Genomic DNA, 17,266 nt, shown 5'->3' on the forward strand with positions numbered 1-17,266 from the left:
TAGAAGTGCAAATGTGAAGGGTCTACTGATTTGCAATGAAAATTACTGTTTTCTGGTGCCTATCACTTAGATATGTTTTCCTTTTTTTCTCTTGGATTGGGATGGTATTGCAAGTGTGTGATTGAAAGGAATTAGATAGGAAAGATATGAAAGGAATGTTGCTTTCCTATCTAATTTCTGTAAGCAGTGGTGTCAGATTTGGTCATACAAACATGCTGGTGTTTCTTGTAGGATAATCATGGGTCAAACCGGAAAAAAATCTGAGAAGGGACCAATTTGTTGGAGAAAACGTGTAAAATCAGAATATATGAGACTGAGGCAGCTCAAGAGGTTCCGACGTGCCGATGAAGTAAAGGTACTTTATCTTTTGCTTCTATTGCTTATTAAGTTTTACAAGTATTGATTATTTTCTGTAGTATGTGTCCTACAGTTAACACTTGCTATAACAATTTCATTGACTAATTGTCAACCTACTGAGAGCTTGTCTTCACTCTGTGGTCTTATAAACATGTATGATACATTTATATGTGATTGGGTCAGGAATGTTAAGTATCAGAAGAGGTTGTGGAGAGCTAATATGGCAACTTCTTTAGCTGCATACTCTTTCAAATTTAGAATTTAGTTCTATGCTAAATGTGTTACTCTCTAGTTGTGAGAACATGGTACGAATTGAAGAAAGAGATAATGAACTGTATTGAACTTCACTGATTTTAAACTAAATTTGTATGTTTTGAGCACTTTTGTTTGTCTTAATGTGTCTGGTTAAATGTCAGAATGCCTTAAGATGCTAGCAGATGAATTTAGAGTCTTTGATTTATTTATAATGTTGTGGTTAATTTTTAGAGTATGTTTAATTCTAATCGTCAGAAGATACTGGAAAGAACTGAAATCTTAAATCAAGAATGGAAACAACGTAGGATACAGCCTGTCCACATCATGACTTCTGTGAGCTCATTGCGCGGGACCAGGGAGGTTGGTTAACATGTGTTGTGGTAATTCCACTTACAAGGTTGTTAGCACGTTTTCATTTTATTACTGCAAAGTTGGCTGTTCTTTATATTTTTTTTTTCAGCATGATATGACTTGGCAGCTCAATGTGTTTCGTATGAGTGTCTTAAAGGATTTATTTGTTGTGTACTTTGATCATATGACTTCCACAAAGGAATAAATATGTAGCAGGCTACCTGGCTTTGAATGACACAAAAAAGTGAAACTTCTTTACTTCTGATAATGATTGGACCATACCTCAGCATCCTTTAATAAAACTGTTCTGTCTCTGTGGTACTGGGAGTTTACTCTTGCTCCTGTTGGAGTTAGATTAATGAATTTTTGTGTTGCACAAGCAGACTGGGTGCTAAATTTGGGAAAAGCATTTCCATAGTTGTGGCATAATTTGAGCTAAATGCCTAAACCTAAAATGGTTTCCACAGAATTGGTGAGGTTGAAAGGGACCACTGGATGTCATCCAGTGCAGCTTTCCTGGTCAAGCAGAGTCGTCCTAGAGCTTGTTACTCAGGATTGTGTTCTGTGTTGTGGTAGCTTCAGCAGTGATTAAAGGCATTCCAGCTCTCTATATTCATGCTAGCTTAATTTACCTTATTTTTAAGTTGCTCTTTAGGCACTTCTTCACACTTAAAAAGTTTAAAGATGTTTGTAATAATCTAAAAAACGAATTCTTTTCAGTAGGATGAGAATGAAAAGACTTTTCTGTGAATAGGTTAAAAAAAGCAAACCAAAGAACTTCATCTGCAAATAAATTTGCAGTTTCTTTTCCTTAAAATTTCAGTGGAGAACTGGGGAGTGGGAGTGTGTCACAGAGGTGCATTTGTGTGCATGCATGTTCAAATGCAAGGAGAGGACCTTGGTGTGTTATCTTTTAAATGTGCTTGAATATGCAATTGCTCATGTACAGCTCTGTAGCTATTGTGTGGAATCAGAACTGATAATAATTGACACAGGTACACATCCAATTTTCACTTTTTTTTTGTTAGTAGAAGGTTGTTCCTTTTTCTTTTTTCTTTTCTTTCAAGCGTGGTGTTCACTATTCTTTATGTTAATTTCCTGCCTGTATTGATAGAGCACACTAATTACTACATTCAATCCAGTCTCTGTCTCATGAATCAGAACTCTAATGCTTCATTTAAGGTTGCCATAATTTATAGTGAGAGAAGTGAGATGAAAAAATGCTGAGGACTTTAAAATATTACTTTAAAATCTTCTTTTCTTAATATACTGAATTTCTTCAGAGTTGTGTAAGACACTGGCTAGAAATAGAAAGGTTGTGTGAGAGCCTTCCTGTGTTTGGTGAAGAGTGCAGGGCATTGCTGGTGACAGTGACAGTCAGCATCAAGTGGAGACCACCACATGCCCTGTGCAGGCCCACCAGACATCAACCTGAGTTCCATACCAGGACAACAGAGCAGTGTAACTGAGGCTTAGTATGAAACTGAGGCACTTTGATGTAGCCCATTGTCAGCCTGAGACTTCTAGTTCCAAAGATAAAAGTAATTAATTCTCTACTTTTGTATTTTGCTTTAAAAATACATGAAAAATATGCTAGGTGGCTGCTAGCTAGAAAATTAAACATTAACCTGAAATGGGAACGAAGCAGTAGCATAGGATGGTGTCTAGAATATTAATATACACAGCAGAAATCTAATTTCATTTGCTGCAGATTAAAAAGAAAAGAAATAAATCTGGCTTGTGTCATTCTGCCGGGGTACTGTCTCTGTATATTGTTTGTTACATTACTTTGTGTATTTCTTTAGAAATGTGAAGCTCTGTTCATCTTTCCTTTCTGGAAAGGAGAAAGATCTTTTGTCTCCACTTCCTTTTTTCCTTTCAGGTAGCTATGATAGCTGTTCTAAACTTTGTTTTACCTACCTCCAAATCTTCTCTGTTGTACTTCCCCAAGCTTTTTCTCTTCCTGTCTGCTTTTACTTGTAACTTTTTTCCCAGAGCTCTTCATACTGCAGTCCAAGTATTTGAGAAAAGTTGATCTATATTTGTTAGCCGTTGATTATTAGATGCAAGAATAACCTAATTGTTGTCTGTATTTCTATGGATTGTTTATCCTTTGAAGGCTACATAAATCTCTGAATATCCAAAACAGAAGTCCTGTAGCTGAAAAATTCATTGATGTATCCAGAGTTACATACAAAGAATTAATTTTCATTTTTCCTTTACAAGCAGTGAGCATAATGAAAGACTTGAGGATAGGATAAACAGACAATAATTGGGAAACAAGGCAGGAATTAAAAAGACATATGGAGTTTTTATTTATATAAGGTGTCTTGCTAGCATTAAAGTAAAATCTTATTTATTTTTATAACATAAATAATACATGATTTCTGCAGTGTATTGACCTGAAGCCAGGGGAATTCACTTGCCCCTCAGATGGTCTGAATGAATACACTAACATCAGTGTAGCAGCAGCAACAGGTACTAAATCTGTTTTGAGATACCAAACCTAATTTGTATTGTAGGTCGAATAGTCTGAGTAAAATACTATCACAACCACTTAATAATAAGTGGAAGAATGCCATCATGATCTATTAATGAATGTATTGACGTAGAAATAATTATTGAGGTTCTTTTCTCTTGCTAAAACCATTTTTCCTATTATGTCTTGAAAAATGGATGTATTTTTCAAAGGTTGATATGGCTCATTTTGAGAAACTCTTTGAATTTTGTACATTGTAGAGTGTTCTATGATTTATATTTGTTTGGTTTTTTCCTGACGTTGCTATGTAAGTGTAACTTCAACTTCTTATTTCAGTGCTCTGTTACCAGTGACATTGATTTTCCAAAACAAGTCATCCCACTGAAGACTCTCAATGCTGTTGCTTCTGTGCCTATAATGTACTCTTGGTCTCCCCTTCAACAGAACTTTATGGTAAGTTTAAACAAGTGTAGGGATAAGAAAGGTATGGAGAAAAGGGAGGTGTTAATTTTAGAAGTATGCCAGCTAAATCTATTGCTAATTACCCTCCCTACTTGAGGTATTGCTAATAGGGCAGTAATCATCAGAAATAAGCTCCTCTAAATAAAATAAATAGAAAGGTAACTTTGCCAATTGAATCTCTGTCCTCAATGTACCTAAGTATCTCCAAAATCTTGCTTTAAAGTTTATTTATCTTTGCTGTAAAAAAGTTTATTTAATTCAGGTGACCTATTGTCTTTTGTGGCCATTAACAAATGTAGTTTTATTTGAACGTATCAAATTAGTGTAGTGAGAAGTGTTTTCTGATGGATATGAATGCTTTACTGTAAGGCAATCAGCCAACATATTTGTAACAGAATAGTAATTATTATGGAATAAAGGGAACTAAGTTCTGAAATAGTCCCCCCAATCTTGGTCATTCTCATATCTGAGTATGCCTTTTTTTTTTTTTCAGATTAATTTCACTGTGTGCAGAAGCCATAGCATTAGATTTCTGATATAGGTATTTGACTTTTTGAAAAGCTTAGCTTATTGCAAGTCTTTGTCACACTATTTTGTATGTGACCACCTTTGCTGACTAGTTATTTTGGTAATAATTATTATGAAGTGGTTTAAACAACAGTTTTTTTGTCAGTGTACATACAGTTTTTTTTCACACCTTTTTCTCCTTGCTTTCAATTCAGTAGTGTTTGGATATTTTGGATGGGTACAGAGTCATGATCAGCAGGAAAATTAATTTTTTTAACAATAGAAGGTTCTTTTGTAGTATTGGAAGATGCAGCTGAGTATCAAAGTTCATAAATTCTATTGATAAAACATGGGAGTGTTAATGCATTTAGTCTATATGCTGTCAAGAAAAGGGACAGTGGAGTTCAGATTAAATTTTCAGGCATGTTTCTCTGTTTGCTCTTTAGGCAACTTTAATTTAGAGTCTTTTTGTACCATATTTTCTTTTCTCTGGCTAAAGAATGAAAGGGTGGTTCCCATTGTGCCTTACTACATTACTGTAATTTAGAACTGAGAGAGGAGAAATGAATTTACCAAATGCAAGCTTCTCAAAGCCAGATAACTTAATGAGTTTCCATATTAGAAACTTCTTGGAAACGCTCTGCTAACCTTAAGATTAGGAGCTAGTGTTAATATTTTGAGCCAGCCACCAAGAATGCAAAAAATTGTTGAAAGTCATTGAAAGTTTTGTTTTGTTTTTCTAGTTAATGGTAAATGTGCTAAAGCAGTGAAGCTATTTTACTGTTGTAGGCAGATTCCTCTAGATAGTGAAAAACAACGCAGAAATGGTCACTTGACAACACAATTTAAAGTGGTTTGATTATCACTATTGTTCCTAGGTAGAGGATGAAACTGTTTTACATAACATTCCATATATGGGAGATGAAGTGCTTGACCAGGATGGTACTTTTATTGAAGAACTGATCAAGAATTATGATGGGAAAGTGCATGGAGACAGAGGTGAGCCCAAACACTCAGGTATACTAATCATTTCTTCCTATATAAATTATTGCTATAGTGTTGCTTAAGGCCTGATGTGTGATTGTTGCAGAAGTTGTAGAGATACTACTGTATTGTGTAAACATTGAGTATAACAGGCTTCCTTATTTAAATGTTTTGTTCTGCATTTTCATTAGGCTGAAAAGTTTTAAGCAGTAGTGTGGAGAAATTAAGCACATTAACTTTTTCCTTATGCCATACAGTGATTGTTGGTATTCAGTTTTGTGCTCAGAGCATTGGAATATGATATTGTGATGTATGTATGTATCCTGCTTAGCAGAAAGTGGCAGGATGATTATGCAAAACTCTGATAATGACAACATTTGCAAATGTGATTCAACAGAGTAACCTCTTGTAGGTTTGTGGGGTTTTATTTCCTTCTTTTCTTTAAGGAACTTGCTAGCTATTTAAAAACCCCCTCTCTGTAAATCAGCTTATAGAGCAAAATTGTATCCTTCTGTTGGTACAGAAGTATTACATGTATTTATTCTGAGGTGTAGTTTATCTGTTCTCCTGTGTGGGAGCTGGGCTACCTGCAGTGTAATATCTGTCCCTCACTTTGCTAAAGTCTCAGTGAGGTGGTGACTTTTCACTTGCTCTGGGCTCCCTCAGAACTGGCTTATACAAGCCTCAACTTCCCTTGTAGAGCCTTCTTTTGACTACTGTGATTCCCCCTTCTCAGAGATATTACCCACACACTCTACCCTTCTCTCAAACAGAGAATAACTTCTTAAAATGAATCATATTCCTGTTAATGCTGATGCATTTGAGAAAAAGAACCACACTTTTTGAGTTGATTGTGTACCATTCATGAAGTTAAACCTGTGATTCAATAATAAATGCTACTCAGCCCTACTAGACTTGTTAATGTCCTCAGTATAGCTAGTGCCTTTGTATTTCATAAAAAACATGGAATGTTTCATGGGTTTTGGCCTTTGGATTTTTTTAAACATTTCCTGATTGCTGATTTCCCTGTCAGAGCACTGGTTATGTCAAAATGATGACATTACTACTAAATGTCTTCTATTATTGATTTAATTTATTATTAAAGGAGTTTAGCTTTAAAATTAATCCTGTTTGAGCATCCTGAGATGCAAGTTTATGATGGCAATTACTGTTATTATGGGTTCTCCAAAATATGTAAAATATGTTAGAGGTAAAGAGACTAAAAGAAGTCTCCCAATAACTACTATTGTGCGACTGTAATTAAATGTAAATACTGTGGGAATCTGTAATCCAGAGACATTCCCATGTAAGAGTCAGAATTCTAAACTAGCTCTGTAATTGCACTTTTGGGAGACAATTTATACTAAGCTGTGTCTGTATATTAAGAGTCTGTTTAAAACATCTGCATGGTATTTTCATTGTCTTCATAGTAATAAAAGTCTTATTTTCTGTCAAGTTATTTTGACATGCAAACCCAGTCCAGGTTCAAAAGGACGGTAATAAGCACTACAGTTCCCACACAGTTCATGTTTGTTGCCTTTTTTTTTTTTTTGTAAAAATAGTCTCTTGTCAGCACTAACTATGATTTTTCCTTTGTACAGAAATGCTTTATTGTTTAATCTGTTTTGCAATCTGAATGTCAAAACAGAATATAATCTAATAAATAGATATATGCAGAATATAATCTAATAAATAGATATATAAAATTCAGTTTTCTCTTGAAGTTTTTGTATATAAATGTATTCTTTTTTTATCACCCAGTCAGGGGGGGTCTATTGTGGGAAGTAGATGCTAAGGAACAATCAACCAAAAATCTCTCTGGAGATTCCTTAGCTGACTAAGGATTAGTTTATAGACTGTTAGCATGCATTTCCAGACTGGCTTAACCCTAACCATGTTGGAACTGGGATTCTGGCATAACATCTCTTAAATAATGTAGCTGGTAGTATTTTTTTATCTTACAAGGAAGAGAGCTTTATATATGTACGGAGCACATGGAGTTGGGAAAAAAAAAGTGATAATTTTTCTTCTTTCATTCCCTCTTGTTAGTCTAAGGAATGAATAATGAGCTTTTTTTAACTGGTCTTGGTTTATACACTGCTATTTAAGAGGGGAAAACTATGAAATTGCTTTTCATAAATGACAGCCTTTGCCTTAGTTTAATTAAAATGTAGGGAGTATTAAAAATACCTGATATACACTTTGTGTTTTTTGTTTATTCCCACTTTTGCTGGATTTCAGAATGTGGATTTATCAATGATGAAATATTTGTTGAGTTGGTCAATGCCCTTGGTCAATATAGTGATGATGAAGATGATGATGATGGAGATGACAATCCTGATGAAAGAGATGACAAGCAAAAAGATCGGGAAGGTAACAGGATGGGTATGTCTATCTGCAGACTTTAGAAATGAAACCCAAAACATTTTGTTTAACCACTCAATAAATTTGTTCAAACCCATCTTCCTATGTGATAAGGTTTAAGGTGTAAAGTAGCATAATTTTCATAATTTCCTTTGTCATTTAGTTCAAAATTTCTATTGAGAACACCATGAGAGGCACTTTTGCCAATTTTTGTTCATTGGCATACTGAGACAGTCAAATGCACCCAAAATCAGTCAGGTATCTGTCTAATAAATGCTTTGGTACTCCTCAGAAAATGATGTATCATTATTCTAAAGCAGGCAGAGTTCTGAATTTCCATCTCCATCTGCTGGTGAAATAATGGTTTCTCCGAATTTTACTAGTAGATTTTTCTCATCAGGAAAGATCACTTAACACAGTTAAAATTGTAAGTGATTTGTAAATAAAAATCTTTATTTCCTTTTTACATTAGAATGTTGGTGAACACCTTCTTGAGGTAGCAAAGAAGCAGAAATATATTTTTTTTGTTTTCCAAATTTTTTGCTTCCTTGACAGAGAAAGAAACCCACCCACCTCGGAGATTTCCTTCTGACAAGATATTTGAAGCCATTTCCTCAATGTTTCCAGACAAGGGTACAGCAGAAGAATTGAAAGAGAAGTAAGAATGTATTTCTTACAGTATATTGCTGTGTTGCTTTATGATTCAAAGATTCCTTATAAAATAAATCCTTCAGTAAATATTGGTTGATTAGGAATGGTTCCCCTTGCAGCTCGTTCTGTGGCATTTATGTAACTTCTGCAGGTGACACTGAAAGGGATTTGGCTCTTTCCCCCAGGTCAAACAATACAGAAGTTTTGTTTATTAGCCTTCCCTTTAAAATATTGAACAGTGGGTGCTTATATGTCTCTAATAATCTGTTATTTTTTGAGGTGGTAAAATAGAAGCTACTGCTAAAAAAAACAATCTTATCTCCATTGTGGATGATACTATGATGATGATACTGTGATGATGATACTACTCCTTTTTAATGATACTATGTACAGGGTCGTGTTGGTCTTGAAAACAAATGCATTATTTCCTAGTCAATTTGTATTAATGAGTATGGAATTAATAATTTGTTATGTCACTAACAGATTGGCCTTTTTAGCTGACACATATTTCTTAGGGGTTTTTGAAGTTGTCATTGAAAATGCAGAGTGGTACTGGAATAAAAACCACTTTTGTTTAAAAAAAATTATGTTCAATAAATAACTTCTGTTATTTTGCTTTAAAGATACAAAGAACTCACTGAGCAGCAGCTTCCTGGAGCTCTTCCTCCTGAGTGCACACCGAACATAGATGGACCAAATGCTAAATCTGTTCAGAGGGAGCAAAGCCTGCACTCCTTTCACACACTCTTCTGTAGGCGTTGTTTTAAATACGATTGCTTCTTGCATCGTAAGTACCATTCAAGTGTGCTCCTAAATGTCTGTCTTTCTTTTTTGTAAGTCAGGAGACTTAAAAGTACCATAAGATCCCATGCAGAAGGAAGGAAAGAGAAGAAAAAATAAAAGCAGGAATATCCCTAAAGTTTATGAAAACAGCTTGTCCAGGTTGACATTATTTTGCAGTGGAAATTATACCTCAGAAAACTGAATGGACCTGTGTGGGTAGTTTGTTATCCCTTCTGCATTTAGGACTTTGTATAGAATTCCTGACTTGGACTAAATCTGTAACATCACTTCTCTTTTTATATAGTCTGCAAGAAAATGTCTTTGTTTTCTACTATTGTTTGTGTTACGCTTTCTCAGTTTGTGCATGGAGAAAGGGATGTATTTTTCTATTAAAAAAATCCTGGTTATTTATCAGACTTGCTTCATTTTCCACTAGGGAGAGTGAGCACTCATGAACGGTTTTCTCTGTTATTCTGCCATGTTACTTTTTAGCCACATTAGTTGTACTTGGTCATTTGAAGAATTGTTTCAGAGTTGAGTTTTAGAAATTGTGATGTCTTTTTCCCAGAACTGCTTTCATGTTGCCCCATTGTTTTGGGCCAACAAGCTGACAAGAGCTTAACAGTGATGTTGGCTTTCACTTGCAAAGTGTGAAGAGATTCTGAAGTGCTACTTGAGACAATTTTTCTGGACAGAGCTAAATGTAAAGGGGAAACTAACAGCCAATATGAAGTGGTTTCAACTTGTAACAGTAAACTGTGATGCCCTCTATACCAAATTAATTTTTGCTTTTGACTTAGCTGTTCATTTGCATGTTCCACTGTGAGTGCTCATGCATGTTCATTTGGGAATCCTTGTGCTTTGTCAGCAGCTCCTCATCCAGCACACATGCAATCTGCCTGTGTTTGTACTCCACACTGAAGACTTTGCACAGTGCTGCTGCTTTTTCATATCCCTTGGTTGCCTTTCAGTTTGAGGAGGAATTGGAGTTGTTCTCAGATGGTGAGGAGGGGAGAAGCTTTTCACTTTCCTGGTTCCTTTAGTACTTGAGCATTTTGGAGTTAGGTCTGTTAGTTTCACTTTCTCCTTATATTCTGTTGACAGGCCTTGCTAGAAAATACAAAATAAAAAATAAAAGGAAGCTGTTACTTCTGCATAATGTTCAAGAACAGTAAGTTTTTGGAGTAAGCTGCTGCCTTGACCCAGCCAGCTTCAACACAGTGTGTTCTGCAAAGCTGTAGGTCTTGTGATGTCTTAGTTGCCTGGACACTGATTCCAAGAAGTGCTGTGTGTAGTCTGTAGGACAGGGAAGTGAAGCTGTGTGCTGATTGTTGGCAATCACTTTGTCTGGCAGGGGTTTTAGGAGTTCTTGACACTCTCAATAGTCTAGCAGGGAGATTGGGTGCCAATTTTGATTAAGTCAACAAAAAGCATTGTCTGGACATAGTGAGGACAGGCTTACTCGAGCAGCACCTCTGAAGACTTCAGATGTTTCTGCTGTGGTGATTTTAGACATTATTCTCAATGATTTTATAAATTTTTAGTTTTTCATTGGGGATGGTTGCTCCTCTAAAGCACACACACATTTCACTACTCTATTTCATTAATCTATGTAGATTTGCCTCTCATGGTCATTTTTGCAGACTGTTAGAAATACAGCTGAAAGGTTTTGCTGACTACCTGTTGGGTACCTGCTATTTTACCAGACCACAGTTTTGAGGCACCAGTTCTGAGAGACTTTTTTTAATACAAGTGCTGTGAAGAATGGGTTCACAGTCTTGGACTTTTTGTCAAGTTCTTGGGTGAGAATGTCCACAGCTGTGTCACTGCTTGAAGGACCTCAGCTCTCATACCAGCAGCATCCTTTAAGCCAGAAGCCCTGTGCCTTCTTTCTCTGTGTTCATAATCTTGAGATAGAAGACAAAGTGTCTATACTAAAATATTGCCTAAGTTCTTGTTGCTGGTGACTTTTGATATGTCCCTTAAGCAAGTTGCAGTTCTTTCCAAAGTGGTGTATGTCCAAGGCTTTATTTAAACTGTTCCTCCTACTTTAAAGAGCCCAAACTTTAAATCATCCCTTCAGGATTTCAGGGCCATGACAGAAAGAGGGATGCATAGCACTTTCACTGTGGAAGCATTTAGGACTTACCTTTGTGTCAGGTGGAGGGTACAATGAGTGGCTATGACAGTGCTCTTTGTGACAGCCTGTGCAGCTCATTAGTTGTCCCTGATGATGATGTAGCAGTTGTCCCTGATGATGATGTAGCAGTTGTCCCTGATGATGATGTGTTTGATGCATAACCACTGCAAAGAGATCTCTGACCTTCACTGTGTGGGCTCAACGCTGGACCCTGAATGTCATAAACTGATGCTTCAGTTGCCACTCCCTGAAAACATACCCAAATTCCACTGCAACAATGACTGCTCACTGCTTTGGATGCATTGCTTCCTTTTCCTTTTGTTTGCAGTTACACCAAGGAAAGAGGATTGTTTGCTGTCTGCGTGTCTGTCTGTCTGCGTGTCTGTCTAGAGCACAGAATTTTTTTGTTAAAAACCGAGAGAGTCAGTTGTTTGGCCTCTTTGTTTTCTGTGAAATTTTAAGACTGTTGGTCAAAATTCACCCAGCTCATAGCTTGGAATAAGTAACTCATCAAAAAAAAAAAAAAAATTAAAAAGAATGGTTTGGTTATTGGAAGGCTGCACTACCAATTTTCAGTGTCTCTGCAACAATTTAACTTTTATCACATTTCTACAGTTGCCTCTATGTTCTGTTTCATGCACTTGCCAAGTGCTGTGGGATGATGTCCTGGCTTCTGCAGATGACATTTTTGATGAATTACTTTGGTAATGTGATGGGCTACAGTGATCACATTGGTACTTTGAAAGGTGTAAATCTCTGGAGAAGGAATAGAGAACTAAAAGATAATACAGGAATTCTATTAGGTCTGCTTTTGCTTTTTGTATTTCCCCCTCTTAGGTTCCATTTTTGTTAAGATTAGCTAACAATTAGTTATTTTATGGAGTTTCCAATCTTTGTTCTAGAGCATTTGAGTTAAATATAGGAAAAGTTATCATTAGATTTTTAACGTGTCAAGTCCCCTTGACGACCTGGCAATCCCTTTATGTGCAGGTGATGACATAACTGAAAAAACTTGTGTACTTGTGGACTTCATTTGCTGACAGCAAGGAATTATGCCTAAATGTCTGGACTAACAAAGAATTTAGAAGAAGGAAAAATATCAGGTAGGGAGAATTTCCCAAATAGCTTGACTATGAAGCAAATGTACATTTCAGGCTAAACTGTTGCCTGTGTACTTTCACATTATTGAAAATGAGAGTTGAGCCTATTGGGGATGAGACAGATAATAAATCTCAAAGACAGAAAACATGCTCAGAGACACCATTTTAGAATGATTTCTCTTAAGGAAATCATTAAAGAAATGCAGACTTTAGGTGTTAGGAAATTCTACAAAATTTTCTGTGATTTTTCTTTTGAAAAAGATTACTACTGATATTTTTAAATATCATAATGCAGTGATACAAATAGTTTTATTCTTGTTCTGGGTCCTTTCTTTATAACAACCCTCCCAAAAAAAAACCTCACAATAGAGGTGGTAGATTTTGACTGTAGTTGTCCTTACTGTACCATGTTGGGTGTTTTTTAAATAGTTGAACAAAGATATGATTCTAATTTTAAGTATCATATGTATATCTATTTTTGAGGTCTCATGAGTTAAAAAATAAAAATAAAGGTTGGTTTGTTTCATTCTATTACAAGTTAAGCATTTCTTTATTTTCTGAAGGAAAACAGTTTTTAAAAAACCACTCATTTTAGGACCTTGCACAAATTAATTTGTGAGAGAAATTATTGCATCTGCAAGTGACATGTAAAAAGAATAGATTTGATTTCTGTACATTGCAGCAGTCTGGTATAGATCATGGCTAGCAAATGTCTAAGTGTTCTTTTGCATTGCTGAAAAATTATTTTCCTTGTGGTATGAAGAGAAGGTAAAACATTTAAGTGGAAAAAAATCTTGAATGAAAATACTGTGCAAATTTAAAGATGCAGTGTTGAAAAACATGAGTTTTCCCCTTCACTTTCAGGTAAATGACTCCCATCATCTCATTGTTTCTAAAAGATGGAAAAGAGTGAAATAACTTGGCATTAAATTGCATGGTTTCTTGTTACTGTAACAAAGTGTAACATATTTTACCTGCAGAATACATGAACACTTGAAGGATATGTGAAACATGAGAAGTGACATGGCAATGAAAGCTTTTAACTAATCTGGGGGAAGAAAGAGCACTAATGGCAACAATATACATAAATTACATTCCTATACTTGTTGTAAATAATTTTCCCATATCAATATGCCCATATATAGCAAATTAAAGCTTTTTTGTGTTCCCAGATTTATAAAATATAACATATTTGTCTGGAGAATGGGATGCAGTATTTACTTATTGTTACTTTTATTTTATTTGTACCATTTTAAGAAAGCCTTGCAAGAGTACACTGCTTTCCTGGGGGGTTCCCACCTGCTGCTATCATTAATACAGGCACAGCATTATAGAAATTATTATTTGATTTTTCAACTCACCCCCCTTTATGGGAGGGAAACATGAAGTGTTTCCAAAGTTCCAAGATGGAACTGGTCACCCTTCCCACTGCTGCCAAAGCAGGTGTTTGCAGAGCTATGCTGCACACCAGGCCACTGAAATGAAGTTTGCTTTTGATAGCCTTGTCTGGGAAGACATGAGCTCTGCCCACATGCTTTAACAGGGATGGAAGTGCATTTAAAAAGTGGAGTCTTTAAAGCTTAGCGGACATAGAGAGAGAAGCCTCCAGCGTGATCGGGAAATAAAATTAAGAGCAAATGGCTTAATGAAGGAGATGTGTGCAGTGGTGGTGTAGAACAGCCCTTTTAGATTAATATGGGGAGGAGGGGAGGGATTTCTTCTTTAATTTTGAACATATTTGCACTTTTTGTTCACTGAATTTTTATAACCTTCACTGTAAGTTACAGTTACCCAACTGCAGAGGCTGTAAAACTGCAGCATAAGTGCTTCTGCATAGTTTGGAAATTGCACATTTTAAGTTGAGCATCTTTTCTGGGCCTTTGTGGAGCATTAGCAAACAGCTAGCACTAAGTATTCTCTTCTTTTTAAAATTTCAGTCCATTCTTCATTTCTGTTCCTTGCAGTTCTGTATGCCACTGTTTACACATTTAGAAGGAAAAAGTATTGATATCTATCTCTCTCTCTCCCTCTCTCTCTGAAAATCAAAGTATTTTTTCCTTGAGCACAGACAAGTTGTTTTTAAAAAGACAATTGCAGAAAACTAATGATAGTATCTCAAAAAGCTCCTAATACAATGTGGGAACATGAATGTATGAGTTTTGATGAGAGTCTAGTGGCAGGTTTTCCAGGCTTCAGAAGAGCTCTGTATGGGGTACAGAGAAGCTCCCAAGACTTCCAGAAAACTGTGAGAAGTCAGTCTCCCTGAAAACACCCTGCTGGGAGACAGGGGTTGCCAGTGAGGAGAGCTGGCTCTGGCAAAGAGAGTGGGTAGGAAACTGCCCTCCTGTTACCAAGGTGCTCGTGTTGCATGTGTAACATACCCAGCTCTGCTCCCCTCTGAGTCACTGTTCTGCAGCTTTTTCGGAGCTGTGCAGAGTCCCTCAGATACAGGAGCAGACGCTTCTCTGCAAGGTGCAGACTTGGCTCACTTATCCAGTGACTGTGCAATGCTAACTTGTTTTTACCCTGCAGCTGGGTTACAGGAACTGAATTCTTATATCCTGCCAGCTTAGCTGGAGTGCTGATAAACTAATAGAGCAAAAATGCTTATGTGTCCTTCTCACTGATGAAAATGTAAAGTGGGTCCTATTACCTTTCCAAAGGGTGCATTTTTTTTCAAGATAGAAATATAACAACTGAATTTTACACATTGAAGTGATGATCATTAATAGGAGAAGCCCTGAATAATTCTGTTTAACATAACAACAAAGTAAAGTCTGTTCTTTTGTTGGAAAGGGTGATACACCAAATCTTCCTTGATACACGAAACAAATGTGATGACTGTCTTTGTTGATGAAAAGGGCAGAATGGCTTTCAAGTGGAAGAGGATAGATTTACATTTGATGTAAGGAAGATATTCTTCACCATGAGAGAAGTGAGACAGTGGAACTGGTTGCCCAGAGAAGCTGTGGCTGCCTCATCCCTGACAGTGTTCAAGGCCAGGCTAGATGGGGTTTAATCAGCCTGGTCTGGTGGAAAGAGTCCCTGCCCATGGCAGAGAGGAGTTGATTTTTGAGGTACCTTCCAACCCAAACTATTCCATGATATGTGAAACTTACCTGTGTGCTGTCTCTGTGTATTTAAGTGGTAAGTCATATGTCACTACATGGGATTTCTTTTATTATTTATTTATTTGTTTATTCTCTTTATTAGTATTTTATTCTGGTTTTAGTAAAGTCTTGGTAACCTTGTGTTTTGGGTAGAGTTTGAGGTTACATATTTAATATATTTTATATGAAAACTAAAAAATGTGATGTTTTGATTCAACAGCATTCCATGCAACTCCCAATACTTATAAGCGAAAGAATACAGAAACAGCATTAGATAATAAGCCTTGTGGACCTCACTGTTACCAGCATCTGGTAAGATAATTTTATATGTCACAATTCACTGAGTGCTAGTGCTGGCTGCACTATAGGGGGATGCTTAAACTAAGGGCATGCTGGATCTAGGATAGTGCATCTGCTTGTGGGCCATTTGCAGTCAAGTATGTTACCTTCAGCTGCTGCAAGAGAAAGAGTTTAACTTTCAATCATCTTAAGTAGGAATACTTGTAGGTGTAGCCTGAGATATTTGTAGGGAAGAAATATTACTATCCCCTAATAATGGTGTTGCTGCTATTCTGTCCAGTCTAGTCAAGGAACTGCAGACTTCACTCTTGTAAATTGTATCACAACTCAAAATTATAAAGGTTTTTTTTAGTTTGCCAAAGGCTAATTTCCTTTTGGGACTTGTGTTCTTAGGAAGCACTAGGATGGAAATTAATAAAGTGAAATCTTTAGTAATATAATTTCAAATCTCTCTCATAATTCCCCTGAATGTTTTAGTATGAGAAACTATGCAATTGTCCCATCTGAAAACTTGCTACACTTTATCGTTCCCCTTTTCACCAGAAAGCAAGTTACAAATGCTTGCATTTTAAAAATTGCAGAGCACAAATTGTCGAAGTGCCATGTGCAAGAAGAGTTCTTGTGTTTTTATGGTGTTTTCTGTGGGAAATTCAAATTTATTTCTGTCATCTGGGCAAATAGAAATTTACTACTGAATTATTTTTCTCTTGGCAGCCAAAGTAAAAGGCGAACCAAAATACTGACATGAGTACTTTGTAAGTGTAGATGTTTTTCATGGTAGCATCAAAAGTACTCGTGTTCACGGCTGGCGTGCCTTTAACTGGAACTTTGGTGCACGTAGAACAGTGGGAAGTTCCTCAGGATGCAAGCAGGAGGTGTTCTCTCACAAGTGGAACCACTTCTGGGTTTCTGTGCTGTAAACTGTGCTGTTTTGTGTCCAGGAGGGCGCGAAGGAGTTTGCGGCCGCGCTGACGGCGGAGCGCATCAAGACGCCGCCCAAGCGCCCCGGCGGGCGGCGGCGGGGCCGGCTGCCCAACAACACCAGCAGGCCCAGCACGCCCACCATCAACGTGCTGGAGTCCAAGGACACCGACAGCGACCGCGAGGCCGGCACCGAAACCGGCGGGGAGAACAACGACAAGGAGGAGGAAGAAAAAAAAGATGAAACTTCCAGTTCCTCTGGTAAGGCTGGTCAGTGCTGCTTCCTTCCATGAGCCGCCGTGCTTGAGAGGGTGAACAGAACCAAAACTACAAAAAAACCAATGCTACAAAAATAAAAAAGCCAAAACAAGTCAAGCCGTGCAATCCTAGAAAATGTGTGTTTGGAATGTATGGAACTGAGTGAGAAGACAGAATAATATGAGTGTCTTGGCTTGGAAAGACAGGTGCCTGCTAAGGAAGGCAGGAGCCTCCCCTGAAATGG

General features: G+C 36.9%; 1 protein-coding gene across 6 annotated transcripts in view; it reads left to right on the top strand.

Moving 5' to 3' along the window:
• Nucleotides 1-235: 235 nt before the first annotated feature.
• EZH2 (enhancer of zeste 2 polycomb repressive complex 2 subunit) overlaps nucleotides 236-17,266 on the top strand; it is a 29,627-nt gene continuing 12,596 nt past the window's right edge. Inside the window, exons 1-9 of one of the 6 annotated variants that reach the window (XM_059471008.1) lie at nucleotides 236-355; nucleotides 844-972; nucleotides 3,779-3,895; nucleotides 5,290-5,428; nucleotides 7,637-7,780; nucleotides 8,315-8,417; nucleotides 9,034-9,197; nucleotides 15,764-15,855; nucleotides 16,785-17,025. In XM_059471008.1, the coding sequence (XP_059326991.1) occupies nucleotides 239-355; nucleotides 844-972; nucleotides 3,779-3,895; nucleotides 5,290-5,428; nucleotides 7,637-7,780; nucleotides 8,315-8,417; nucleotides 9,034-9,197; nucleotides 15,764-15,855; nucleotides 16,785-17,025 (1,246 nt within the window). In that variant the 5' untranslated portion in view covers nucleotides 236-238. The remainder of the gene's footprint in view (nucleotides 356-843; nucleotides 973-3,778; nucleotides 3,896-5,289; nucleotides 5,429-7,636; nucleotides 7,781-8,314; nucleotides 8,418-9,033; nucleotides 9,198-15,763; nucleotides 15,856-16,784; nucleotides 17,026-17,266) is intronic. The other 5 variants (XM_059471015.1, XM_059471023.1, XM_059471039.1 and 2 more) reach the window with 5 other exon arrangements.

This window comes from Ammospiza nelsoni, chromosome 1 (assembly GCF_027579445.1).
Source record: "Ammospiza nelsoni isolate bAmmNel1 chromosome 1, bAmmNel1.pri, whole genome shotgun sequence".
Classification (NCBI taxonomy): Eukaryota; Metazoa; Chordata; class Aves; order Passeriformes; family Passerellidae; genus Ammospiza; species Ammospiza nelsoni.